The sequence below is a fragment of the Kogia breviceps genome, chromosome 9 (assembly GCF_026419965.1).
Source record: "Kogia breviceps isolate mKogBre1 chromosome 9, mKogBre1 haplotype 1, whole genome shotgun sequence".
Lineage (NCBI taxonomy): Eukaryota > Metazoa > Chordata > Mammalia > Artiodactyla > Physeteridae > Kogia > Kogia breviceps.
In genome coordinates this window covers 46175277-46202755 of record NC_081318.1, presented here as the reverse complement: position 1 = coordinate 46202755, position 27479 = coordinate 46175277, and the positions used below count along the sequence as shown (strand labels likewise).

Genomic DNA, 27479 nt, shown 5'->3' with positions numbered 1-27479 from the left:
CTACCTCAAGAAACAAGAAAATCTCAAGTTAGCAATCTAACCTTACATCTAAAGGAACTAGAGAGAGAAGAAAAACAAAACCAAAAGTTAGTAGAAGGAAAGAAATCATAAAGATCAGAGAAGAAATAAATGAAATAGGATCAAAGAAAACAATAGCAAAGATCAATAAAACTAAAAGCTGGTTCTTTGAGAAGATAAACAAAATTGATAAACCTTTAGCCAGACTCATCAAGAAAAAGAGAGATAGCTTCCCTGGTGGCGCAGTGGTTGAGAGTCTGCCTGCCAATGCAGGGGACACGGGTTCGTGCCCCAGTCTGGGAGGATTCCGCATGCCGTGGAGCAGCTGGGCCCGTTAGCCATGGTTGCTGAGCTTGCGTGTCTGGAGTCTGTGCTCTGCAATGGGAGAGGCCACAGCGATGAGAGGCCCACATACCACAAAAAAAAAAAAAAAAGAAAGAAAAAGAGGGAGAGGTTGGAAATCAATAAAATTAGAAATGAAAATGGAGAGGTTACAATGGACACCGCAGAAATACAAAGCATCATAAGAGACTACTACAGGCTACTCTATGCCAATAAAATGGACAACCTGGAAGAAATGGACAAATTCTTAGAAAGGTATAACCTTCCAAGACTGAAACAGGAAGAAATAGAAAATATGAACAGACCAATCACAAGTAATGAAATTGAAACTGTGATTAAAAATCTTCCAACAAACAAAAGTCTAGGACCAGATAGCTTCACAGGTGAATTCTATCACACATTTAGAGAAGAGCTAACACCCATCCTTCTCAAACTCTACCAAAAAATTGCAGAGAAAGAAACACTCCCAAACTCATTCTACAAGGCCAACATCACCCTGATACCAAAACCATACAGAGATACTACAAATAAAGAAAATTACAAACCAACATCACTGATGAATAGAGATGCAAAAAATCCTCAACAAAATACTAGCAAACAGAATCCAACAACACATTAAAAGGATCATACACCATGATCAAGTGGGATTTATCCCAGGGATGCAAGGATTCTTCAATATATGCAAATCAATCAATGTGATACACCATATTAACAAATTGAAGAATAAAAACCACATGATCATCTCAATAGATGCAGAAAAAGCTTTTGACAAAATTCAACACCCATTTATGATAAAAACCCTCCAGAAAGTGGGCACAGAGGGAACCTACCTCAACATAATAAAGGCCATATATGACAAACCCACAGCAAACATCATTCTCAATGGTGAAAAACTGAAAGCATTTCCACTAAGATCAGGAAGAAGACAAGGATGTTCACTCTCGCCACTCTTAGTCAACATAGTTTTGGAAGTCTTAGCCATGGCAATCAGAGAATAAAAAGAAATAAAAGGAATACAAATTGGAAAAGAAAAAGTAAAACTGTCACTTTGCAGATAACACGATACTATACATAGAGAATCCTAAAGATGCCACCAGAAAACTTCTAGAACTAATCAATGAATTTGGTAAGGTTTCAGGATACAAAATTAATGCATGGAAATCTCTTGCATTCCTCTACACTAACAATGAAAGATCAGAAAGAGAAATTAAGGAAACAATCCCATTCACCATTTCAACAAAAAGAATAAAATACCTAGGAATAAACCTACCTAAGGAGGTAAAAGACCTGTACTCAGAAAACTGTAAGACACTGATGAAAGAAATCAAAGATGACACAAACAGATGGAGAGATATACCATGCTCTTGCATTGGAAGAATCAATATTGTGAGAATGACTATACTGCCCAGAGCAATCTACAGATTCAATGTAATCCCTATCAAATTACCAATGGCATTTTTACAGAACTAGAATTAAAAATCTTAAAATTTGTATGGAGACACAAAAGACCCCGAATAGCCAAAGCAATCTTGAGGGGAAAAATATGGAGCTGGAGGAATCAGACTTCCTGACTTCAGACTATACTACAAAGGTACAGTAATCAGGACAATATGGTACCAGCACAAAAATGGAAATATAGATCAATGGAACAGGATAGAAAGCCCAGAGATAAACCCTCACACCTATGGTCAACTAATCTATGACAAAGGAGGCAAGGACATATAATGGAGAAAAGGCAGTCTCTTCAATAAGTGGTGCTGGGAAAACTGGACAGCTACTTATAAAAGAATGAAATTAGAACACTCCCTAACCCCATACACCAAAATAAACTCAAAGTGGATTAGAGACCTAAATGTAAGACCAGACACTGTAAAACTCTTAGAGGAAAACATAGGTAGAACACTCTTTGACATAAATCACAGCAAGATCTTTTTTGAGTCACCTCCTAGATAATGGAAATAAAAACAAAAATAAACAAATGGGACGTAATGAAACTTAAAAGCTTTTGCACAACAAAGGAAACTATAAACAAGACGAAAAGACAACCCTCAGAATGGGAGAAAATATTTGCAAACGAATCAACGGACAAAGGATTAATCTCCAAAATATATAAACAGCTCAGGCAGCTCAATATTTTTAAAAAAACAAACAATCCAATCAAAAAATGGGCAGAAGACCTAAATAGACATCTCTCCAAAGAAGACATACAGATGGCCAAGAAGCACATGAAAAGCTGCTCAACATCACTAATTATTAGAGAAATGCAAATCAAAAGTACAATGAGGTATCACCTCACACCAATTAGTATGGGCATCATCAAAAAATCTACAAACAACAAATGCTGGAGAAGGTGTGGAGAAAAGGGAACCCTCTTGCACTGTTGGTGGGAATGTAAACTGATACAGCCACTATGGAGAACAGTATGGAGGTTCCTTAAAAAACAAAAAATAGAATTACCATATGACCCAGCAATCCCATTACTGGGCATATACCCAGAGAAAACCATAATTCGAAAAGACACATGCACCCCAATGTTCAATGCAGCACTATTTACAATATCCAGGTCATGGAAGCAACCTAAGGGTCCATTGACAGATGAATGGATAAAGCAGATGTGGTACAAATGTACAATGGACTATTACTCAGCCATAGAAAGGAATGAAATTGGGTCATTTGTAGAGACGTGGATGGATCTAGAGACTGTCATACAGAGTGAAGTAAGTCAGAAAGAGAAAAACAAATATCGTATTAATGCATAGATATGGAATCTAGAAAAATGGTACAGATGAACTGGTTTGCAAGGCAGAAATAGAGACACAGATGTAGAGAACGAACATATGGACACCAAGGGGGGAAAGTGGCGGGGTGGGTGGTCGTGGTGGGATAAATTGGGAGATTGGGATTGACATGTATACACTAATATGTATAAAATAGATAACTAATAAGAACCTGCTGTATTAAAAATAAATAAAATGAAATTTTTTAAAAAGACATCAGGGCCAGGGTAACCTAAATTATGCAAAAAGATTTTAAAAGGAAATAGAGTTTTAGAGAAACATATCATATTTTAACTTGAAATCCATGGTGAAGAGGGTGGTTGTCTTTTATCTAGGGTAAAGAGTGAAGGGTTATTGATGATAAAGCTTGGCTGTTGCTCTCCTTTGGTTCCTTTGATCTTCACTTTGCATGAGTGGAACTGTCAGGATCTCTCTAGAGAGGACAGGTTCTGGCACAATACTGCACCGGCGTTCCTTCTAGTGAAGCAAAAGCAACATAGATGACATCAGACTTTGGCAGCTGATACATTTTAGTTCTTTCCTCACATTGTTGATAAACCTTAGGTTCTCTCTTTCCAGGGAATTTGAATCTGATGGGGAGTCCAAAGATGATTATCACTGAGCCACCTGCAGCAGGGCCTCTGAGAGACATGGAAACTCTACAGCGGCCCCATCTCTTCAGAGTCTCGATATTCAATCCCTCTTTTGATCCCTCGATCTACACTAGATTCTTCTTCGATTAAGATGTCCAAACACTTAGACTCCTAACTGAGTCTTAAAATATTCTAAGCCAGGCTTGGGTCCAGGGCCCAGGTGGAGGTGGTGAGGGGTGTTGAGATGTGACAAGATGAGGCGATGGTGGCCCTGTCACTGATGGCTGCATCAAGACCATGTGGAAGGTGGAGGGAGAAAGGAAAGTTGGGTGCTTGTACACATTGGTCAGGCTGGTTTCCGTCCCCGTAACCTAAGATTTCAGTTGACATGATGCCAAAGCAGGGCTGTGTTCCCTTTGGCCCCTGCACCTGAGCCCATGATCTTGGCAGGAGTGTGAAGAAGCTCTTGCCCCCTCTGCCATGCTCTTGCATCTCACCTGGGCACATGGACCCCTGACAAAACAGCTCTATCGTCTGCTGCCTGGTGGCTCCTCTCTGCAGACAGCTCAAACCTGGTCCTTGTGAGGCTGAAGTGCAGACACTGTCTTTCCACCCTCTGTCTCTGCCCCCAGGCATTAGGACATAAACGTCCTCTCTCAGCATTTAGGCAACAAAGGAATAAATAAGTGAAAGTCAAATCATGCAAGTCCTCTTGACAGATGCCAAGTATCTCTGGGTTGCCAAACTTGCCCTGACATGCCTGAGCTGAGAAGTAAAGGCCGATCAAACTCACATCTAAAACCCTGGATCATAAGGAAAATTCCAGCTAACAGGGAACCTTGCCCTGACCCCTCCCCTATGATGCTTCAGCAAAGAGCTGATCTGGGAAAAACTCTACTCGTTCAAAGATGAGTCAGCAAAAAGGAAGCTGCAAAGGATCTCTCCAAGCAGAGGAAAGGGATAGGAAAAGCCAGTGGCAAATGCAGAATCCTGACCAGAAACACTGCCTTAGAGCAGACAAGAGCTGTAACCAAACAACTGTCAGGCATTTTTAAAAACTTAATGAAATGGTTGCCTCTAAGAAGACAGAGTACAGGGAAAAGATGGTGAGACATCTGGAGGAGAAACATAAGCTCAGGAAAAAAAAAAGTGGAAAAAGAAAAGAAAATAGAAATTAGCCCAAGGAAGGAAAAACACTGGAAAATGTTGTAAGGACAGAGAGGGCAAGAATAAAAAAAAAGTAAGCAAAATGAAATGGAAATAAAAGAGTTTAAAAGAATTAGATAGGCAAAGACACCTGATGTTTATTAACTGATTAAGCACCTTTGATGTACCAGGAATTATTCTAGGCACTAGTGTAGCAGAGCAAAATTTGCCCCCCGCCCAAAGGATCTCTTTGCCATGCAGATTATTTTGAGCTGAAAACAATCAAGGCCCAAACGACTCAGGAAGAGACTTTGATCTTCTCCTTAACGGTCTGAAAGAATTTAGATAGAGACCCTGTTCCTGGAATAGAGCTATCACCAGGGATATCTGCAAAGAATATGGGCCAGGTATGATGGGGGGAACTCAGCAGGGCCTAGAGATCAGAGTCCACTCTGTGTCCCATGGTGTCTGTGGCCCAGTAAACATCTGGTTACCAAACAGTTGCTTTTCCATCTCCATACGAACTGCCTTCCTCCCCTTTGTAGTCCCAAACCACTTCCCCCAACATCGTCTTTTGTCTTTAGCTGAAGATAGTACTTAAGGTGAGGGTTTCACTCATTTTGGAGAGTTACTCCATTTTCCTGGGGCTCACCCATGTATATACATGTTATTAAACTTTTGTTTGATTTTCTCCTGTTAATCAGCCTCATGTCAATTAAACTCCTACAGCAGCCAGAAGAACCTAAAAGGGTAGAGGAACATTTCTCCCTCCCCGACTCTGGGAATACAGCAGCTCCATAACTGACTCTGGCCAGGCCCTTATGGCCCTTGAAACAAAACTGGGTCTTGTTTTCAGCTTTCTACACCATCTACAGTCCAAAATGCAAAGACCACTGTCAAAGGATCAAGGGGATGGAAAGTGCTCACCGAACTGAGGAGGTATCTTGAGACAAAAAAATAAGGCAGGCAGCTCCATATAATCAATGAATCAGTTGATTATAGGGTAACTTACTCACAGGGTGGGATCTGGATCAGGTGGACAATAATCCAGAGCATTTACAGCTGCACCCACACCACCGAGGGGCCATGGGGACAATTTTGCAGTTAACCTAAGACATGGGGATAGGTGCTTGGAAACAGGATCTGCATTCCTAAGGCAAGATTTATGAATGGGTAATTAGTCTCATGGGTGCTGGGAATGGGTCAGCAAAGGTTTTCATCATTGTTTGGGGACTGAGCATAGAGGCCACCTGGTCTTAATGATTATTAAACAGTATCTATTAACTACAAAGCCCTTGATGACACAGAAGTGATTTACTGGACAGTACGGTCCTGGGTAGGGTTGGCAGAAGGAAAGGAAACTGTAAGGTCTCAAGATGGGGTCAGTTATGCTAACAGCCATACAACCACCCACCAGAGGATCCATAGTCAAGGTAGTCCATGGACCTCGCCTGCTCCCTCCCATCGACAGGCATCTGGTATGACCCAGCATCTGAATAGCCTCCTCAAAAATGAACTTTCCCAAGATTTCTAACTTTACCTTGTCATCTCCTCCATACCTTGGTCACTGTTATGGGCTGAATTGTGTCCCCCCCCTCAACTGCAGTTTATAGGATGAAGCCCTAATCTCCCCATTGTGACTGTCTTTGGAGATATGGCCTTTAGGGAGCTAATTAAGGTTAAATGAGGTCATAAGAGTGGGGCCCTGATCCAATACGACTGGTGTCCTTATAAGAAGAGGAAGAGACACAGGAATGGGTGCATACACAGAAGAGGCCAGGTGAGGACATATTGAGAAGGAAGCCAGCTTACAGGCCGGGAAGAGGCTCTTACCTGAAACCGAATTTGTGGCACTTTGATCGTGGACCCCTAGCCTGCAGAACTGTGAGAAAGTAAATGTCTGTGGTTTACGCCACCCAGCCTGTGGTATTTTATTACTACAGCTCAAGCAATCTATGTAATACAGTCACTGAATTAGATAGATTATAATCTATCTAATACAGATGCCCAGAGAGGGACCATCTCCTCTTTTTTTTTTTTTTTTTTCCATCTCCTCTTTTTGCTTCCTGGGTAATGATCAGAACAAAAGTGGTGGTGAGCCATACAAGCTTATTTTTAAAATTTGAGATTCTACCCTGACCATTCCGAGGCACGATGCTTCCTTTTTTTCCCTAGATGCAACACCAGGCCAGGCTGGTGTGTACCCTTCTGGTGGCAGATCAACCAAAAAGGGACTGAGGGGATCCAAACTGAATTCTGGTTCAGTCACGCAGATTTTCTTCTTGGCTTGAGATGGTCCTAGAGCATAAAGATAATAGCTACTTGGTCGAGAGCCCTGCTTGGGGCTCCTCCTGCAGCAGCCCATGTAAGCACTCCTATGGGTCTCTGTGAATTTGGTAAAAATGCCCTTGCCCTTGTCCCTCTCGTATGTGACCCTTCTGGACGGAAGGTCTGGGCAGGTTGCGGGGATGACTGAAGGAAAGATGAAGGTATAGGCACTGGAACAGGGTGTGCCAATTTTGCAGTGGTAGAGGAAGAACAATAACCCTGGCATCCATGGAGGGCATGCCTTGGACCCTGGAGCTGTTGAGTTGCAGGGTCAGGGGTGCAATTAATGGCTCCTTGTCCACAAGACCTGGCAGTCACACTGTCTGCCTAGACCAGCTATTACTACAACCTGCCCTTCTGTGGGGTTTGTCACCCCGGTCTGAATACAATGAAAATAGGAAAATTCATGTGGGTACGGCCGCTTCTGAAGTACCCTTTTGTGCCTGATGCTGCCAGAAGCAGCCCCAGTCACGCCTCCCAGAGCCCCCTCATACTGCTCAAACACCCGGACTGGTACAACCTCGTCTCTATCTGATGGACACAAAATTCTCATGCTTCTTCTGATGCCCAACTCGCTATGCCATAGGTGGCAATCAAGGCTGCAGCGACTTGGTGACCTGTTTATGTTCCTATCCAAACCACCACAGTGGTGACCCAAATCAAACTGAACAACTACTCCCAAACTGGAGTGACCTATGCCCCCTTGGATTGGTTCTTTGTATGTGAGGGAGAATGGGCCACAGAATGTCTCTCCAATGGGGTCTGAATCTCAGCCCTGGAAAAGGCCTTCTCCAAGGTGATTTCTTCCTTGGGTACTCCTTCAGTCCTAGACCCACTCCTCCTGTACAATTTTTTTTCTGTTGTGGTAAAGTGAACATAAATTGTACGCTTAAAATGGTTAAAATGGGGCTTCCCTGGTGGCGCAGTGGTTAAGAATCCGCCTGCCAATGCAGGGGACACAGGTGCATGAGCCCTGGTCCGGGAAGATCCCACATGCCGTGGAGCAACTAAGCCCGTGCACCACAACTACTGAGCCTGCTCTCTAGAGCCCATGAGCCACAACTACTGATGCCTGCGTGCCTAGAGCCCATGCTCTGTAACGAGAAGCCACCGCAATGAGAAGCCCAGGCACTACAACGAAGAGTAGCCCCCACTCACCACAACTAGAGAAAGCCCACGCACAGCAACAAAGACCCAACGTAGCCAAAAATAAATAAATAAAATAAGTAAATAAAAAAATTTTTTTTAAAAATGGTTAAAATGGTAAATTGTGTCATTATGATGACATTCACAACATTGGATTAACCATCACCATTACCTATTTCCAGACTTTTTCATCACCCCAAACTGAAACTCTGTACCCATTAAGCAATAACTCCCCATTCCCCCTCCATCAGCCCCTGGTAACCTCTACTCTTCTGTTTCCATGAATTCACCTCATATAAGTGGAACCATATGATATTTGTCCCTTTGTGCCTGGCTTATTTCACTTAGCAAAACGTTTTCAGGGTTCATCCATGTCGGTGCATGTGTCAGAATTTCCTCCCTTTCTTTGGCAGAATAATATTCTGTTGTATGTATATACCACATTTTGTTTATCCGTTTATCTCTTTCTGTGCTCTTCGGAGTTCTCTTTACCCCTTAGTGGTTAACCCTCTGTTATCAGTTAATAATTATTCATATTAAACATTCCTTGTTCACATAGTGTAGTTCCTGTCTCCCGACTGGGACCCTGACCAACACACCTGCCTTTGGGAACTGCCTTTCTCTTCTCACTCAGTGTGACTTTGATGGGGCCGAACATGGAACCTTGTTTCCCTCATCATGAGTCTTACTGCCCCATCAATCTAGTAATGGTGATGAGCTTCAGGGCAGGAACACGACCCAACCAATGCCAATCAGAATCCTTCCCCAGGATGGATGGGTGAATATGGGAATCCCCATGGGATTGCCTCTCTGGAGTTCTTGCAGCCTCATTCCCAGACACGTACAGGAGGCTTATCCTGTGGTAGGATAAACTGAGACCGTTATCCAAAGAGAACTAGAGATGGAAATGAGAAATGAAGAGGTTTCTGATATACCTAGAGGCAGTATAGCTGGAGAAGAAGGTCAGAATTTAAGGAAGTGGGGGAGTCAATAAGAATAGTGAGAAAGGGCAGCCAGACAGCAGAGGAAACATCAGGAGTTGGTGGTATCCTGCTATTGTGATCAAGACAGGATCTTTCCTTTTTCTTTTTTTTTTTAAACATCTTTATTGGAGTATAATTGCTTTACAGTGTTGTGTTAGTTTCTGCTGTATAACAAAGTGAATCAGCTATATGTTTACATATATCCCCATATCTCCTCCCTCTTGCGTCTCCCTCCCACCCTCCCTATCCCACCCCTCTAGGTGGTCACAAAGCACCCAGCTGATCTCCCTGTGCTATGCAGCTGCTTCCCACTAGCTATCTAGTTTACATTTGGTACTGTATATATGTCCATGACACTCTCTTACTTTGTCCCAGCTTACCCTTCCCCCTCCCCGTGTCCTCAAGTCCATTCTCTACGTCTGTGTCTTTATTCCAAGACAGGATCTTTTAAGAGAAAGGAGGGGGTGGGAGTTCCCTGGTGGTCCAGTGGCTAGGAGTCGGGCTTTCACTGTCATGGGCCTGGGGTTCAATCCCTGGTTGGGGAACTGAAATCCCACAAACCACGCGGCACAGCCAAAAAAAAAAAGAGAGAAGGAAGGGGGTTTAAAAATGGGCTGGAGGGCTTCCCTGGTGACACAGTGGTTGAAAGTCCGCCTGCCGATGCAGGGGACACGGGTTCGTGCCCCGGTCCGGGAGGATCCCACATGCCGCGGAGCGGCTGGGCCCGTGAGCCATGGCTGCTGAGCCTGCGCGTCTGGAGCCTGTGCTCCGCAACGGGAGAGGCCACAACAGTGAGAGGCCCGTGTACCACACACACACACAAAAAAAAGGGCTGGAGAATGGCCCCTGGGCTGGGCGCTAGCTGATGGTGGACCCCAGTGAGAGCAGTGTGGACAGAGCACTCTGGTTTAGCACCGTGGGCCTCTACCTGTCTGTCTCTGGGACCCTCGAGGGCCCTGGTCTCAGGCCATGCTTGCTGCTCCTTAAAGGTGCTCTCAAGCTTCCCCAGCTCATCCTTTTGACCAAGTCTGACTGATTCTCCCCAATTCAGCTCGAGCTCAGCTCTTCAGAGAGGCCCAGCAGGCCAGCTTCTTGATCCCAAAGAGGAGGAGCAATTCCCATGGCACTCGGTGTGTCCTTTCCTCGGTCAATCACTTATCACGCTGTTGCCTTCGCAGGTTTGGCTCCTGCTTCAGGCTGTGGACTCCTTTAAATCAGGGACTTTGGTTTATACATCTCTGTGTTCCAAGCACTCAGCATAGGGCCTGGCCTTGAAAGGAGCTCAGTGCGCACAAATGGATCAATGTCTGCAAGGGCGCACTTGTGATTCTTCTGTGAGAGGGGAATGCGATCTGGTTGCCATGGTGCTGAGAGAGAGATTTCTCCACCTGCTGTTTTCAAAAGGAACAAGTCACAGTGAGCTGACTGCATTTGGGCATCTGGCCAGCAGGATCTGCAGAATCCAGCAGGATGGATGCCGTGCTAACCCTGAGATGGCTGAGACACTTTTCCAGCTATGCAGACCTTTCTGCCCTCTTCTCCCAGGCAGGTAAGCTGTCAAGTACCAACAAAGAATTGCCTTCTTTCTGTCCTTGGCAGATTTAAAGGGCTCCTCTTTTGCCAATATTCCCTTAGCTCTCATGGCAGTTTTTTCTCTCCCCTTGCACTGTTCTTTCTACCTCCTTGCCCACTGCTACCCTAAGACAGGGGCTTCCAAACTATAGCCTGTGGGCCAAATCCTCAGAGGACCTCAGTCTTTTCCTAAAGGCTGTCTTCACCTGGTTGGATGAGGCCCACCCACATGGTGGAGATTTACTTTACTCTAAGTCGACTGATTTAAATGTTAATCTCATCTAAAAAATTCCTTCATAGCCACATCCAGATGTGTTTGACCAAATATCTGGACACTGTGGCCTAGCCAAGGTGACATAAAATTAAACATCACACTGTATGACCCAGTGCTGGTCAATGGGATGTCAGCGGAAGTTGTTGAGCAGGGAGGGCTCCTAAAGAGGGAGGCAGCTATGCTTGCCCACGTCCTGTTATCTCTTCCTCATCCTTCCTGCCCAAGAGGTGAGCCTGGTGATTGGCACTTCACTAGCCATCTTGAACTCGCCCTGGAAAAGTCAAGAGAAGCTCAAAGAACTCAGCCCCAATATCCTCAAGCCTCGCATCTGCCCTGGACTTGTTTCCTTTGGGCTTCTTCTTAGATGAGAGAAAAATAGAGCACTGTGTTATTATGCCTGTTTTTCATGTCTCTGTTACTTGCGGCCAGAAGCAATTCCTGACTAATACTCTCTGCTTCTTGGCCATTCAGACCTCTCTCAGGTCTGAGCATTCTTGAGCCTGGCCCCCAGGCTCCCACTGAGGCTCCCGGGTGTCCCTCCAGTAGGTGTCCTGTCATTTGGGCTAGGCTGAATGGGATCTTGTTTGTATCCAAGAACTCTCCCCGGTATAAAGCATAAGCCAGGTGGGAAGGACTAAGGGGACTGGGGGCATGATGGGGGTGAGGGGGCAGTGGAGATGAAAGAAAATGTTCCAGGTAGAGATATGAGTATGTGCAGAGGCCAAAGGTGAAAGACCATGCCTCCTGCAGGATAGTAAGGCTGGATCATAGAGTGCAAGGGAAGACTGGTTAGAGTGAGGCTGAGAGGTAGGCTATGGTGAGAATGGCTTTTAACCCCAAGGGTAAGGGGAGTCGTGGGCAGGTTTTATGTGTGTATGTATAGGTCACACGACCATATTTCCAAACTGGGAAGCTCACTGTAATTGTAGCAAGGAGAAAGGATTACAAGGGGCCAGTCTGAAGACAGCAACCTGTTGCAGCGATGCAGGTAAGGAATGATGGAGGCAGTGGGGAAAGAAGAAACAAATTTTAGAGAGGTTTGGAGATAAAGGAGTCAAGAACTATATTTGGAGGGTAAAGGAGAAAAAGATGTCAAGTTCAGAATCAAGAATTCTGTTTTGATGAATGGATAAAGAAGATGTGGTATATATACACAATGCAGTATTACTCAGCCATAAAAAAGAATGAAATATTGCCATTTGCAATAACATAAGTGGACTTACAGAATATCATACTAAGTTAAGTAAGACAGAGAAGGACAAGATTATATGATATCACTTATACATGGAATCTAAAAAATAATATGAATGAATTTATTGACAAAACAGACACAGACTCACAGAAAACAAACTTATGGTTACCAAAGGGGAAAGGTGAGGGGAGGGATAAATTAGGAGTTTGGGATTAACATATATACACTACTATATATAAAATAGACAAATAACAAGGATTTACTGTATAGCACAGGGAACTATACTCAGTATCTTATAAACTTATAATGGAAAAGAATCTGGAAAAAAATATATATATATACACACAATTGAATCACTTTGCTGTACACCTGAAACTAACATAATACTGTAAATCAGCTATACTCCAATAAAAAAAAAGAATTCTGTCTTAAGCTCCCAGATGGATACCATTTTTTCCCTCCAACAGGCAGTTTACCATCCTCACACCACACCCCTGTACCTGTGGAAGTGTTCTCGGACCAAAGAACACACCATCTCTCATCTCTCCCCTGGAGTCACAATGGTCACAGCCTTTCAGATGGTCTCAGGCTGCATCATCAAAGGTATTGAGTTCAGAACAAGGCGGGTGCTGCTCCTGCCCTCTTGACTCTGGTTAGAACATATACCGGGTGTATTGTGTCTAGTCTTGGTCCCTAACCGTAAAGAGAAGTTTAACAACTGGAGCTTGTCCAGGTAAGGCGACCGTCAGGAAACCACAGCAATGAGGACGTTCTGAGGGACCGGGGACAAGACAACTTTTAAGGGGATGAGCGTCCTGTGCGTAAATGTCTAATGGCGGAGGGAGCAGAGGGTTCTGAGTGGCCCTAGGACACAGCAAGGACTGCTGGGCCGAAGCTGTAGAGATGCAGATTTTTGCAATGTAAAAACCTTCTCTGGGTCAGAGTTGCCCCGTGTGGACGGGAAGCCTCGGGACGGAATGAACAGCCCATGCTGAGAGGGGTCTGGAGGGCAGCCGAGGGGTTCCCCTTCCCAGATGCCAGGGACATGTGGAACAGGGACCACGGCTCAAATGCCCACAGGGGCCCGGTGAGGCACTCGGAGGAGCGGTCCAGCTAAAGGTACAAAAATTCAAAATTAAAACCAATGGCAGCAACAGCAAGCACTGTGCATATGGAACAAAGTCTGCTGCAGAGGTGGGACTGAGTGGATGCACAGCCTCTGCTCAGGAATGTCGAGTGGTGTGTATTATTTCCTGGGGCTGACATAACCAAGTACCCCAAACTGGGTGGCTTCAGAGAAATTTATCATCTCTCAGTTCCGGAGGCTAGAAGTCCAAAATCAAAGTGATGGTGGGGTCGTGCTTCCTCTGAAGCTTCTGAGGAAGGATCCTTCTAGCTTCTAGCAGCCCCAGGTGTTTCTTGGCTTCTGGCAGCATGACTCCAATCTCTGCCTCCGTCTCCACGTGGCCACCTTCCCCCTGTGTTTCCCTCTTCTTACAGACACCAGTCACATTGGAGTAGAGGTCCACCCTACTCCAGTAGGAACTCATCTTAACTTAATTAGTTACATCTGCCCTGACCCTATTTCCAAATGAGGTCATATTCTGAGGTGACCTTGTCTTTTTGAGGGACACAATTCAAACCATAACTGGGAGTCTGAGGTCCCGTCCAGCTGGAGACGTGTCAATCTAGAGGTAGCCGCTAGCTTTGGTGAAATTGTCTGGTTTTGCTGTCTTGTCTTCCCAGCTTGCGTAAGCTTTCTCCTCCCCGCCTAACTGGCAAAGCCAGAGCCCCAGTGATATTTAGGGGCTGACCCACCCTCTCTCTGCCGGACAGGTGTAGAGGGTCGGGATGCCTTAAGGAAAGGCTGAGAAGGGGCTCCAGGGCTTCCCTGTGTTCACTCTCTGCGGCCTGGGTCTCTGGTGCTCAGAACTCTGGCTCAGAGGCTACTTCCTGCACGAAGGCCCCAGAAGGCCGAGCCTGCATAGGGCTGTCACAGCGCTCACTCTGCTTAGCTGCTGGTTTGTGGGGAGATGCTCCCCTCTGCTGGGCAAAGGGAAATCTGCTGTCCTTCCGTTTCTTAGGGGTTTGTCTCCCTAAGTCACAAGTTCACAAACCCATAGTAATCACAGTCAGGGGCCAGAGGTCAGCAGGGCCAGTTCCCCCATTTTCCAGTGGGGGAGATTGAGGCCGGAGAGGGGAAAGGCCTTGTCTAAGGCCACACAGAGACCAGACATGTGCCGCCTCCTTCCCACACCAAGGTCTGGGAAGCATCTCTTAGGATCCTGGAGGTGTGGGCTGGAAGAAAGCCAGGGTGGGACTCCTGGGAAGTCTGCATACAGCTGAGCTTGGAGGAAAAATGGCCAGAGAAGGAGGAGGCAAAGAAGGTGGGCACTTTACTTCAAGTACAGGCATCAGAAAGCTGGACAGATACTGACCCGGCGAAGAGAACCAGGACCACCAGTCAGTCCACTCACTCTGGATGATTCCCCATCAGCCTGTGTGAGTGATCCCAGCATAGCCTAACTCCATACTCCTAAGAAGTCAGGTTCATACAGAACTTTTGTAAATCAGATGCTCTTTTTACCCTCTTCCTCCTTCTCCTGTGTCCCAGATACCCTGACTATCTTTCTCATACGTGGCCCAGTGGTAGCACAGTAGTTGGGGCAAGTTTACTGCTCTAACAAATAGGCCAGAAGGTATCATAGCTCAAACGCAATGGAAACTTACTTTCTGCTTGTGTCAACAGTTCACGGAGTTTATCAGAAAGGGTTGGGGTGAGGGGCTCTGTCCCACATGGTCACTCAGGGACCAGGCTCTGCCGTCTTTAACATATGGACATCGAGAGACAATCAGCAGAAGAGCGTAGAGGATGCCACACAGGAGTTCTCCTCAGCCAGGCTGGGAAGTGGTGTACAGTAAATTTTAGTCATGTTTCATAAGCTAGAATGCAAAGGATCCAAAAAGGACAAGAAAAACCTGGGTTACGTGGTGATCTGATGGGAGGTGTGGCAAGAATACACAAGAATACACCTCACAGACCTCCTATCACAGCTGCTGCTCTTTGGAATCCATGACAGAGCTTGTGCCAAAGCACGCCTCCTACAGGCTGCTCCCTGCCAGTGACTGAGTGTAGCTGATGCACTAAGGCAGCTGGTTCCTTGAAGTACAGCGGACTCCTGTATTGTCAACTTTCGTTCCAGAACTCCCAGTGGCTTTGCTGAACCTTCCTTAGACTATGTGGCAGGTTAGGATGCTTCACCCACCTGTCATTCCCTCTTTCCTTCCCTCGGGGTCAGACTTGCATCGTGGTCTGGTGGTTCTCCCAGTCTCCCTGGCATCCTCCTGCTTTCCTTTCACATAGGTGTTTCTCTTAATAAAATCCTTGCACACTCAATCCCATCTTGGTGTCTGCATCTTGGAGGACTCAGTCTAGCACAGGAGACTACTCCCTGGTATTTTGACTACCCCAACTCTCGTTGGGGTCTTTTAACCCAGGTGGTGAAGAAGGACCAGACTTGTTTGAACAAAAGATGCTCTGGGTAATCCCAGAACCTGCTAATTTCATATAGAGGTACCAGGCGTTAGGATTTCAACATACTTTTTGGGGGGGAGGTGCAATTCAACTCATAACAGTCTCTACCTTTGGTTGGGCCTCCAGTACTGGCCTGACTCCTGTCCACATTTCCCCAACAGGGTTACTCTACTGTTCTTCACAAGGGCTTTTCCAAACCTTCTCCACCCTCTTCAACATTTCAGCCCCGCAACTTTCCCTTTCATAGTCAACAAATGACTTTACCTACCACTTCACAGAAAAACAGACACCGACAGAAGGGGGGTCCCTTAACCTCACGCCGTGTCTGCCTCTCACTTTCTCCATCTGAAGGCTTTTCCTGTCCTCCTCACCATGTTCTTCCTCAAGTCTAATCTATGTTCTGTTTTTTGGATCCCTTTCCTCTGGTGCAGGAACCCTGCACGTCTCCCAATTTTCTCCACATCAGGAAATGACACCACAATCTACCCCACTGGCTCATGCTAAAATACCTACAAGCCCATCTTTATTATTTGCTTTTCCTGACTCTCCTTCATCCTCCAACACAACTAATCTACAGCATGTCTGACTTGCTTTACCTTCAGAATATTTCCTAAATCCAACCCCTTTCAATATCACCACTATTACTACTCTGATCTAGGCAATCTAATGGGAAGCTATGGGTAACTACCCCTTAACTGGTCTCACCACCTCCACTCTTGTCTTATTTCAGCCCAATCTACACACACAGCCAGAATGATCATCTTAAAAGACACATCAGACCATTCACTCCCCTGCTTTAAATGTTTCAATGACTTCCCTTTGCACTGAAAATAAATAATTTTTTTAAAAACCATGGCCAACAAGGTCTATATGATCTGGTCTCTGTTTACTTCTCTGATATTATTTCATGCTTCTCTCCTCTTCACTCACAACATTCCAGGTACGTGGGTTTTCTTACTGTTCTTTACACAGGCCAAGTAGGTAATGCTATTACCTCAGATCTTCTCATGGCTGATTCCTTGTCATCTTTATAGCCTTCAAATGTCACCTCCTGAAAGAGGCCTGACCATCTATCTACGGACCACCTTTACCCCAGATCATGCTCTACACAATTTCTCCACTTTGTTATTTTTAGAGTATTTATCACTGTCTGAAACTATTTACTAATCAGCTCATTTTTATCTTGCCAGTCTGGTCCCAAAGAACATAAGCTCCTTGTGAACAGGAAGTCTGTCTGCCTTGTTCATTGCTGTCCCTCCAGTGTCTAGAACAATGTCTGGCACCTAGTAGGCACTCCGTAAATGTCACTGAATGACTATGTGACAGGTGCCAGGGTTTTTAAGCAGCATGAAAGATTCAGGGAAGCCACTGTCTCACTGCTGGGACATTCACTGAACAAGTCCTAAGAAGTCCCTTGAAGGCCAATCGTTTGGTCACTTGCATGCCAAGCTGGACCACAGGAATCCTTTCAAAGGCTAGGAGTCCTGGCACTTGGATCCAGCCTCCCTTGGGGTGATGCATAAGCATTTCTCACCGAGACCCTGGCACTGTGGCCAGAACGGTGTTTTGGAATACTTGCTGATCTCCGTTTCTTGAGATCCGCAGACCTTGGTTCCCTGTCTCAGAGAAAATCCTGCCACTCTAGTCACTATCTGCTCCTCATTTTCCAAGCCCCTGGTTGGGCATCTTTCCCCATGCCCCCTAATTTAACAGTGTTAGAAGATAAAAGTCTTCCTTTAACTATGTCCTGGGAATCAAGGAGGGAAGGAAAGGGAAGCAGTTTTCTTTCCTCCTGATGCTTCTACACCAGTAAAATCAAAATAGAAATTAATCTGATGATAAACTACTCTGCCTCAGCCATAGACAATTTCACTCAGGTTTCAGGGGACCTTGCCTCCTTACTTCTAGAGGACAGAAGCTGAAATAAATCTTTGCTAAGGCAGGCTGGAGGTTGAGGTAAAACTTTGTTAATGACCCAGGAGCCAGAAAAGAAAGTCAGTGAGAGAGAATCAAGGAAGCTAGATCAGCTGGATCACAGGGTGTGTTCACTCACCCTGCATTTAAAATCTTTTTCAGGCCATCTCCCTGCTTTAGCCCCCATTAGAGCTGCCTGAACCTAAGGGAAGAAGACCCAGAAAATCAAGCCTTGGAGAGCTCTGCGTCTCAAGTAAAAGGTAAATGTTTATCGAATGACTGTATGACAGGTTCCCGGCTCTTCTGTACATAGTAATGAGATTCAAGGAGGACACTATTCTTACTGCTGTGACACTGTCACTGTCAAAGCCCCACAAGGTCTCTTGAAGGCCAACAGTTTGGCCACTCACTTCTCAAGAAAAGGGACTGTATGGTCAAGTCAGGGGAGAATCTGTATTAGTTATCTATTTTTTGTGTAACAAATGACCCCAAAATCTATCAGCTTAAAAAACAACAAATATTGGGACTTCCCTGGCAGTCCAGGGGTTAGCTCTCCACACTTGCACTGCCGAGGCCTGGGTTCCATCCCTGGTCGGGGAACTGAGATCCCACAGGCCATGGGGCGGGGCCAAAAAAAAACCCCCAAACCCCCAAAAAACCAACAAAAAAGAAAACCAACAAATATTTATTACCTCACAGTCTTTGTAGGTCAAAAATTTGGGAGCAGTTTAGCTGGGTGGTTCTGGATTAGGACCTTCCAGAAGGTTGGAGTCAAGATGTTGGCTGGTGCTGCAGTCATCTGAAGGCCAGACTGGGGCTAGGGACTTGTTTCCTAGGTGGCTCACTCACTTGGCTTATGGTAGGAGGATTCAGCTCTGCATTGATCATTGGCACTAATCATAAAAAAGCTGGAGTGCCTATACTCACGTGAGACTAAATAGGTTTAAAGATAAGAGGTAGATTTAGAGATGAACATTTCATAATAACAAAAATGTCATTTGGCAAGAAGATGTAACAATTACAAATGTGTATCTGCTGAATAAATTCAAAATATGTGAAGCAAACGTGACAGAACTAAAGGGAGAAATAGACAAATTCACAATCATAGAGATTTTAACATCCTCTCAGTTACTGATAGAACCAGTAGACAAAAACATTAATAATGAAGAAGATCTGAACAGCATCATGAACCACCTTGTCTAGCTGACATTTATAAAACACTACACAAAACAACTGCATAATGCACGTTCTTTTAAAGGTGTGGAACGGTCGCCAAGGTATGCCATGTGTTGGGTCATAAAACTGATCGGAGTCAGCAAATTTCAAAAGTTTTTCCCAGACCACAGAGGAATTAAATTAGAAAGTAATTCTAAAAATAATAAGATATGTTTAAAAGCCCCAACTATTTGGCAATTAAATAAAGCTCCTGTCAAGAACTAATAGGTCAAAGAAGAAATCATAAGGAAAATTAGAATTTTGGACTAAATGAAAATAAAAACAACAATCAAATTTTGGGGATTCAATTAGAACAGTACTTAGAGGCAAATCTATAGTTTTAAATGTTTGATTTAGGAAAGAAGAAAGGCTTACAATAAATTATCTAGGTTTCTACCTTGAGAAGCCAGAAAAAGAAGGGCAATTTAAACCCAAATTAAGTACAAGGAAAAATTATAAAGATAAAAGTAGAAATCAATGTAATAGAAAATGGACAAAACAATAGAGGGTATTAACAGAGCCCAGGAGGGAACTTTGTGAGGTGAGGGAAAGGCTCATTATCTTGTTTGGGATGTGGGTTATAAGTGGGAATTCCTTTGTTAAAATCCATTGAACTATGCTGAAGATTTGTGCATTACAATGTACGCAAATTTCACTCCTTCAAATAAAGAACTTTAATAAAGAAAGAAAAAAATATGACCATGTGTAGACAGTGCTAGGGCCTCTTCCAGAGCCTTGAGAGAGTGCATCCAAATGAGCAGGTTCCCATACTCACGGAAAGCTTCACCAGCTTCATGAGTTGCATGGCAAAAACTGCCACTCCCCTCCACTCCCTGCCCCAGCCTCATATTCTGGTCTCCACTCTCAGTAGTTGTGTGACCATAGCTGTTTAATATCTTAGTGTCTTGAATCCTGAATTTGTAAAATGGAAATTATTATGTAGCCTGTCTCACTGGACTGGTGAGTAAACTACACAAGATAACTCAGAACACTAACTGGTACCAAGTAAGCGTTCAAAGAATATAAGCCATTATGACTGTCTTGCAGAAGTAGTTTCCTAAGGAAAACCACTTAGGAAATTCTACTAAGGGCCATGTGGACCTAATGGAGTGTCCTGAGCAGAGGTGCAACAAGCACAGCTTTGCCTTTTAGAAATACTCACTGAGGCAGCAGTGGGGAGGATGAACTGGAGCAGGGAAAGGATGGATTTGGAGACTAGTGATGAGACTATCCTCACACGAACATAGATGAGACATTACTGACCTAAAGAATTTTTAAAAATACATAACTGTATTCAAAGTGTACAGAATTTGAACATACATAAAAATGTAACTAAGAGTATGTGTAAAAATTTTAATTGAAAACTATTAATATAAATTCAAAATTACCTTTAAAATACCGCCAAATAAAAATTACAGCTAATAAATATCAAATTTTGAAATAAAAGTTTAAAAAATGCAAATAATTGTAAAATCTGTATGGAAATACAAAACACCCTGAATAACCAAAACGATCTTGAGAAAGAAAAACAGAGCTGGAGGAATCATGCTCCCTGACTTCAGACTTTACTATATAAAGCTACAGTAATCAAAACATCATAGTACTGGCACAAAAACAGACACATCAGTGGAACAGGATAGAGAGCCCAGAAATAAACCCACACACTTACGGTCAACTAATCTATGACAAAGGAGGCAAGAATATACACTGGAGAAAAGATAGTCTCTTCAATAAATGGTTCTGGAAAAATCAGACAGCTATATATAAAAGAATGAAATTAGAACATTCCCTCACACCATATACAAAAATAAAATCAAAATGTATTCAAGACCTAAATGTAAGACCAGAAACCACAAAACTCCTAGAGGAAAACAGAGGCAGAACACTCTTTGACATAAATTGTAGCAATATATTTTTTGGATCTGTCTCCTAAAGCAAAGGAAATAAAAGCAAAAATAAACAAATGGGACCTAATTAAACTTAAAAGCTTTTGCACAACAAAGGAAACCATCGACAAAACAAAAAGAAACCTACCGCATAGGAGAAATATTTGCAACGATATGACTGTTAAAGGGTTAATATCCAACATATATAAACAGCTCATACAACTCAAGATAAAAAAAAAAAAAAGCAAAAACCCAAACAACCCTATTAAAAAAATGGGCAGAAGAACTGAATAGACATTTCTCCGAAGAGGAAAAGCAGATGGCCAACAAGCACTTGAAAAGATGCTCAACATAGCCAATCATCAGGGAAATGCAAACCAAAACCACAATGAGATATCGCCTCTCACCTGCCAGAATGGTTATCATCAAAAAGAATACAGATAACAAATGTTGGCAAGGACGTGAAGAAAAGGGAACCCTCCTATACTGTTGGTGGGAATGTAAATTGGTGCAGCCACTGTGGAAAATAGTACGGAGGTTTCTCAAAAAACTGAAGTATCACTTATATGTGGAATCTAAAAAATTAAACAAACTAGTGACTATAACAGAAAAGAAATAGATTCACAGATATACAGAACAAACTATTGGTTACCAGTGGGGAGAGAGAAGGGGGAGGGGCAATATAGTGGCAAGGGATTAACAGGTGCAAACTATTAGGTATAAAATAAGCTGCAAGGATATATTGTACAACACGGAGAATATAGCCAATATTTTATAATAACTATAAATGGAGTATAACCTTTAAAAATTGTGAATCACTGTCTTGTACACCTGTAACTTATATAATATTGTATAACAACTATACTTCAATTAAAATTTTTTAAATTACCTATTAAAATAAAGCCAAATTAAAATTCTGATTATTAAATATTAAATCTTGAAATAAAAGTTTTAAAAATACAAATTGTTTAATATTGCAGAAGGTCCTCTGTACCTGCTCTGCTTATGGTAAATTGTGTGTACTTCTCCAGAACCACAAACCGGAACAGGAAGAGAAGTAATATGAAATTTCACAGTTCTGGGAAAGGTGACTTCACTCTGTTGAGCTTTTCTACTCTTGTATACTCCTGGGGTGGGACTGCTGGTCACCCATAAGGTGTATATGGTTGGCTTCAGTAGCCACTGTCAAAGAGTTCTCCAAAGTGGCTGTACAAATCCACATTCCTCTCAGCTGCGTGGGAGAGTCCCAGAGCATCACTTTGCACTTTCCATCATTTCCATTTTAGGCATTAGGGTGGGTGTGTGCAATGCTATTTCTATAACTAATACATTCTTTATGTTTCTATTCCCTCTGTAGAAAGGGAATCCAGCTTTTGCAGCCAACCCGCCCTTGGGGCAGGAGGGAGGGAAGAAGCCATTTTCGGAGGGTCCATCAGCGGGGGCCTAACTACAAAAGGGAGGTCAGCTGAAGCAAGGCCAGGCAGAGGGAATCCCAGGCACCTGGACGCTCATCTCCACTCTCCGGCACATTATCTTTTCCCAGCCTTTCCTCATCTCTGCTGATTCAAATCTTGTTTGCCCTTCAAAGCCTAGTCAGCACTGGTCTTCTCCAAAAAGCCCGTCATTCTTCCCCTTCCTTTCCCCAACTTTTGTCTTGACATTGGAGGGCATGGATGGGTGAAGGTGGGCAAATCATTAACCTCTCTTGATCTGTTTCCTTATCGGAGGATCATCTGAGCTGCGCAACATTGAGTCTAAGTCCTCATCTGATGTGATGTCTAATGAGCCTTTAAGAACCAGGGGGCGAAAGAACACAAACAGAGAAGTGTGTACTCCCGTCGGTCAGCCAGGGCGTCAGTGCCCCTGTACAAGCCTGTGCTCTGAAGGTCCTCGTGAGTTTCGGTCAGCATGTGTTGGATGGAGCTGCGTTCTTGAAGGCCCACTGACGCATAATCGTGCAAATCTGTTCGCTGGGGGGGTCTACCTGGGACCTCGCAGCCCTCCAGTGCGCCCACGGTGGAGCAAGCCCTCTCGGGGCTCTGAGGGACTCCGGGTCCTTCCGGTATTTTGTGTCGAATCGGCTGGTGGCGACCTGACGCCGCGTCGCGGGTGGGGAATGTGCGGCTGCGCGCGCACTGCGGCGTTTACGCGGCGATTTCATCATGCACCCGGCTCGGCCGCGCGCGCCGCTTCCGTCGCCGCCCCCTCCGGACCTCGCAGGGCAGCGGTCTCATGCCCTCTCTGCGCCCGGCGCTGCTTAGAGCCGCCCGCGCCGCTCTGCTGCTGTCGCCGCCGCCCCGGCTCCCGGCCCGGCCTCCTCTTCTGCCCTGCCGGCCCATCAGCAAGCCAGCCCGCGCCCCGATCTCGTTCCCCGCTGCCGCCTCCCGGAGCAGCATGGATGGCGCGGGGGCTGAGGAGGTGCTGGCACCTCTCAGGCTAGCGGTGCGCCAGCAGGTACCGGCATTCTTTGCCTTCCCCTCAGCCCCGACTCTCCTCTCCCTGGTCCCCTCCTTCTCCTCCTCTCTCTCCCTCTTCCCCGGGCACCGGTCCACCCCACCGATTATCCCTCTCCTTCATTCTCTGGAAGCCCTTGGTTTCTAAGCATCTTCCTCGCCTTCCCCACGGTGGACCCAAGTCCCCTCGTGCGCCGGCCACCTTCCCTCCGGTGGACCCCTGTCCTCCCCTCTCCTGGGGTGACTTCCTCGGATCCCTCGATGTTCTGCCTCCCTCCTCATGCGATCTGTTCTCCCTTCCCAATCCTTGTTACTGCCCGTACCACTTGCTTCTTCGGTGGGGCTGGGATCTGTGACCCTTTGCTTCTCCTCCCGTCCTAGCTCAATAGCCTCAACTGAAGATTTCCAGTCCCTGCTGTGTTCTTTGTGCTTCCTGGGTGACGAGATTCCTAATTCTTCCCTGATCAATTACAAGCCGAAGCTGCGGGTTCTCTCTTCTTACTGCCTGACTCTTGTTTTTTAATCTTCAGAATGCTTTGAATAGTGTTTACTCCGTGACATCTTCCTTCATTCGGTGCTTAGTTAGCCGAATGGTCCGTTGAGGAAATAAAAATAGTTGAAACGTGGATGTGGGGAGGTGTTGAACTTTTTTTTTCATTTCTAATAATGTGAGTTCATCGTCCTTCGCTTCTGTCACCTTTTCTGGGTTCCCCAGAATGAGTGAGCTTTCAGATCGTAAACGTGGGAAGCTGTAAATGTCCCTGAGTGACTCGGTGAAGTCAGCTATCCTTCGTATGGAACATTTTGAAATTTGATTTTGCGGAAGGGAGGGAGGTTTCATGGGCTGGAGAGCTTTGTGATTTAATACAGGCCTCCTTTTCCTAGGGCACTGCATGAATATCAGAATTTAGAGAGGACAAGGAAAAGATTATTTTAAAGGGATTCTCACATCCAGTCAGGTAGAGCCAAAAGCTCGGAATAGGACCTCGAGGACTGATGACCTAGTAGTGAACACCGAATGGGTATCTCCTGCACGGGCGCCTGATGCAATAACTTGCCTTAGCTATGCAGGGTGGATCCCTCCCTCGGAAATAATTCATTGGGGCAGAGCTGCCGAAAATTCGGCAAATTCTACCACTTTATCTACTTCTTTCTAGTTTGAGCCTGACTGATTCAGTAGTGTTTTTTTTTTGAAATTTCACTATGGGTTTAATTTTTTTCTTTATTCTTGATACCACAGCGCTGCGAATGCTTATTCTCCATGTCCCTACACCCACCCTCCCCAAATGAAATTAGGTGTGGTTCCTTTGTCTTTTCTTTAACTCTCAACTTTTGTTTTATTTTCACTTAACTTTTGAAGGGAGAATACATCTAATTTGGAAAAACATACACCCAAACCCCTCCCTCTGCCACGTTAGCCTGGAACTGCAGTGCAAATTATCCATCTGTAGTAAGACTGTGGAACTAGTTAACTGAAGTAAGCTTTGATGATGGAATAGCCTTCCGATGTTATTACTGTCTTGTGTATTGTTTATGTTGGCTTGATTGTTAGTTTTTTGGTACTTCAAGGTATTTTTTGAACATGCAAGTTAGTTTTTGTTTTTTTCCCTAATTTTGCAGGACCACACGTATATTAGTTAACTACCTGGAACTTTGAATCGCACTGATTCCAGGGTCAGTTGGAAGGGAATTTAAAGATCATCTAGTTAAACCGTTTTTTTTTTTCTTGGTTTTTTTTGCTTATATGAGGAAATGAGACACATGGTCACTTCTACTCATTCTACATATTTCCACTGTGAAGTTTGTGCAGTTGAAGGCATCCTTGGAGTGGGATTTTTTTAAGGTGCTTAATAACTGGTCTTGTTCGTGGCATGTGTTCCAGATAAATCTGGATTTCATATAAATTTCCCAATCTGCTATGCTACGCGGATGCTGTTTTTTAATGATTTGGTTTGTTGATTGACTGAAATGTATCAACAAACTACCATCTTATTTCCCCTTTCATTTCATAAAAGAAAGTGTATTTTAATACCAAAGAAAGGACAAGACCATAACTCAGAATAAAGAACAGTCTTTTATATTTAGCAGGTTTAGCTTTGAAAAAAGGTCTAATACATTGCCTTTTTTTTTTTTCTTTTTTTCCCCCTTTTACTGCATATTGGTGAAAACTTTGTCCTGGAGTATCTTGTTTGGGAACTATTGCTCTAGGGTAGTGGTTCTTAAAGTGTGGTCTGCAAATTCTTGGAGGTCTCCAAGGCCAAAATCATTTTCATAATAAAACTAAGAATGTTATTTGCATTTTTCACTGTGTTGACATTTGCACTGATGGTGCAAAGCATGGTGAGTAGAACTTCTGGCCCTGAGCACTAATCAAGTCAGGGATACTAAGCCAAGTCATTATATTCTCTGCCACACTCTCACACGTTTTTAAAAAAACAAAACAGAACCTCAGTTTTGCTTTAGAGTATCCTTGAAAAAGTAGTAAGAATTATTATTATTATTATTTTAAATATTTAAATATTTATTTATTTTTGGCTGCGTTGGGTCTTCGTTGCTGTGCGCGGGCTTTCTCTAGTTGTGGTGAGCTGGGGCTCCTCTTCGTTGCGGTGCACGGGATTCTCATTGTGGTGGCTTCTCTTGTTGCAGAGCACAGGCTCTAGGTGAGTGGGCTTCAGTAGTTGTGGCGCAAGGGCTTAGCTGCTCCGCGGCATGTGGGATCTTCCTGGACCAGGGATCAAACCTGTGTCCCCTGCATTGGCAGGCGGGTTCTTAACCACTGCACCACCAGGGAAGTCCCAATAAGAATTATTAATTTTATTAAATTCGGACCTTTGTGCACACATCTTTTTAATATTCTGTGTGACTAAATGGGAAGTATGCATAAAGCATAACCACATATGATGATTGTCTGAGGAAGAGCACTTATGATTATTCAAGTTGCAAGAATGAAACACTCTAAAATGTCTGACAAAAAATTGTTATTCAGTCTTGGGTATTGGGTATTCATTCATTTTCCGGAAAATGAGTGAAATGAGACTGTCACTTCAAAAAGCAACTGATAGGGCTTCCCTGGTGGCGCAGTGGTTGAGAGTCTGCCTGCCGATGCAGGGGACACGGGTTCGTGGCCCGGTCCGGGAAGATCCCACATGCCGCGGAGCGGCTGGGCCCGTGGGCCATCGCCGCTGAGCCTGTGCGTCTGGAGCCTGTGCGTCCGGAGCCTGTGCTCCGCAACGGGAGAGACCACAACAGTGAGAGGCCCGCGTACTGCAAAAAAAAAAAAAAAAAACCATAGTATTTGTGGCCAATAATAAAATTCAATTTTAGGAAACTTTAGAGCCCTGGATTTTTCTGTGCTTTGATTTTCTGAACTGAGTGCCCATTAAAACTGTTGCTTAATCCACAAAGGACAGATGATAAGTTTATGAAGTTTATGTCAATTGTTATAAAACTTGGAAATCTGAAATTAATTTTTTAATGTTAACAAGAACCCTCTAGGCCCATATGTGTAAAGCCAAACATCTTAAAAAGGTGAGGAAATGTTTTCTTGTTTTTTCTTGGCCAACTGAATATGCATCATGATATATGAAGGATGCATGAAAAAGTTCCCTTGAAATGATTTCTCACCTAATAACTATTCTGCTTTATAATCACAGACTCTTAGTTCTAATATATGTCTTTATGGTAAGAATTTATGCAGGAATTAAGCTTCTAGTTGATGTTTCTTAAAGGTAATTTAGAAATATTGATGATGTTTCACATCGGTTTCATTCAACACACACACACTATAGTTGGTGGTGAAGAAAGAGGGAAGAAAATAATTAGAAATTAGGAATCCTTAAGTACTTACTTTCCATGTTTCGATCACCTCCAATTCTTTTGTTTACGCAATTAAATCATTATAAATCATGGTTTTAATTATTCCATTATTCAGAATACACACGATTATTTCCTTAATTCACTGAGATATTTAGAGATGATTAACTCAGTGTAGGAATCCTCACTCTCCCACTGCTTCTGTTGATAGCTAGCCTATCCTTGAATGTATGTGTGTCTGATTCTATGCCTGAACTTTAAGAGACAGAAAAATAATTCAGGAAAACTAATT

General features: G+C 44.0%; 1 protein-coding gene and 1 long non-coding RNA gene across 5 annotated transcripts in view; one reads left to right on the top strand and one right to left on the bottom strand.

Moving 5' to 3' along the window:
- The window catches only part of LOC131762297 (uncharacterized), a 61610-nt gene extending 38619 nt beyond the window's left edge, over nucleotides 1-22991 (bottom strand). For 2 of the 4 annotated variants that reach the window (XR_010842181.1, XR_010842183.1), the window contains exons 1-4: nucleotides 21916-22991; nucleotides 20198-20298; nucleotides 18513-18753; nucleotides 15102-15314 (exon numbers count right to left, since the gene is read on the bottom strand). This is a non-coding gene — a long non-coding RNA (uncharacterized lncRNA). Of the gene's footprint in view, nucleotides 1-9447; nucleotides 11451-15101; nucleotides 15315-18512; nucleotides 18754-20197; nucleotides 20299-21915 lie in introns of those variants that run through there. The other 2 variants (XR_010842182.1, XR_009337247.2) reach the window with 2 other exon arrangements.
- A 56-nt stretch (nucleotides 22992-23047) lies between these two features.
- Nucleotides 23048-27479, top strand: part of GARS1 (glycyl-tRNA synthetase 1) — a 44019-nt gene continuing 39587 nt past the window's right edge. The window contains exon 1 of the mRNA XM_067042395.1: nucleotides 23048-23375. Within this exon, the coding sequence (XP_066898496.1) occupies nucleotides 23154-23375 (222 nt within the window). The 5' untranslated portion in view covers nucleotides 23048-23153. The remainder of the gene's footprint in view (nucleotides 23376-27479) is intronic.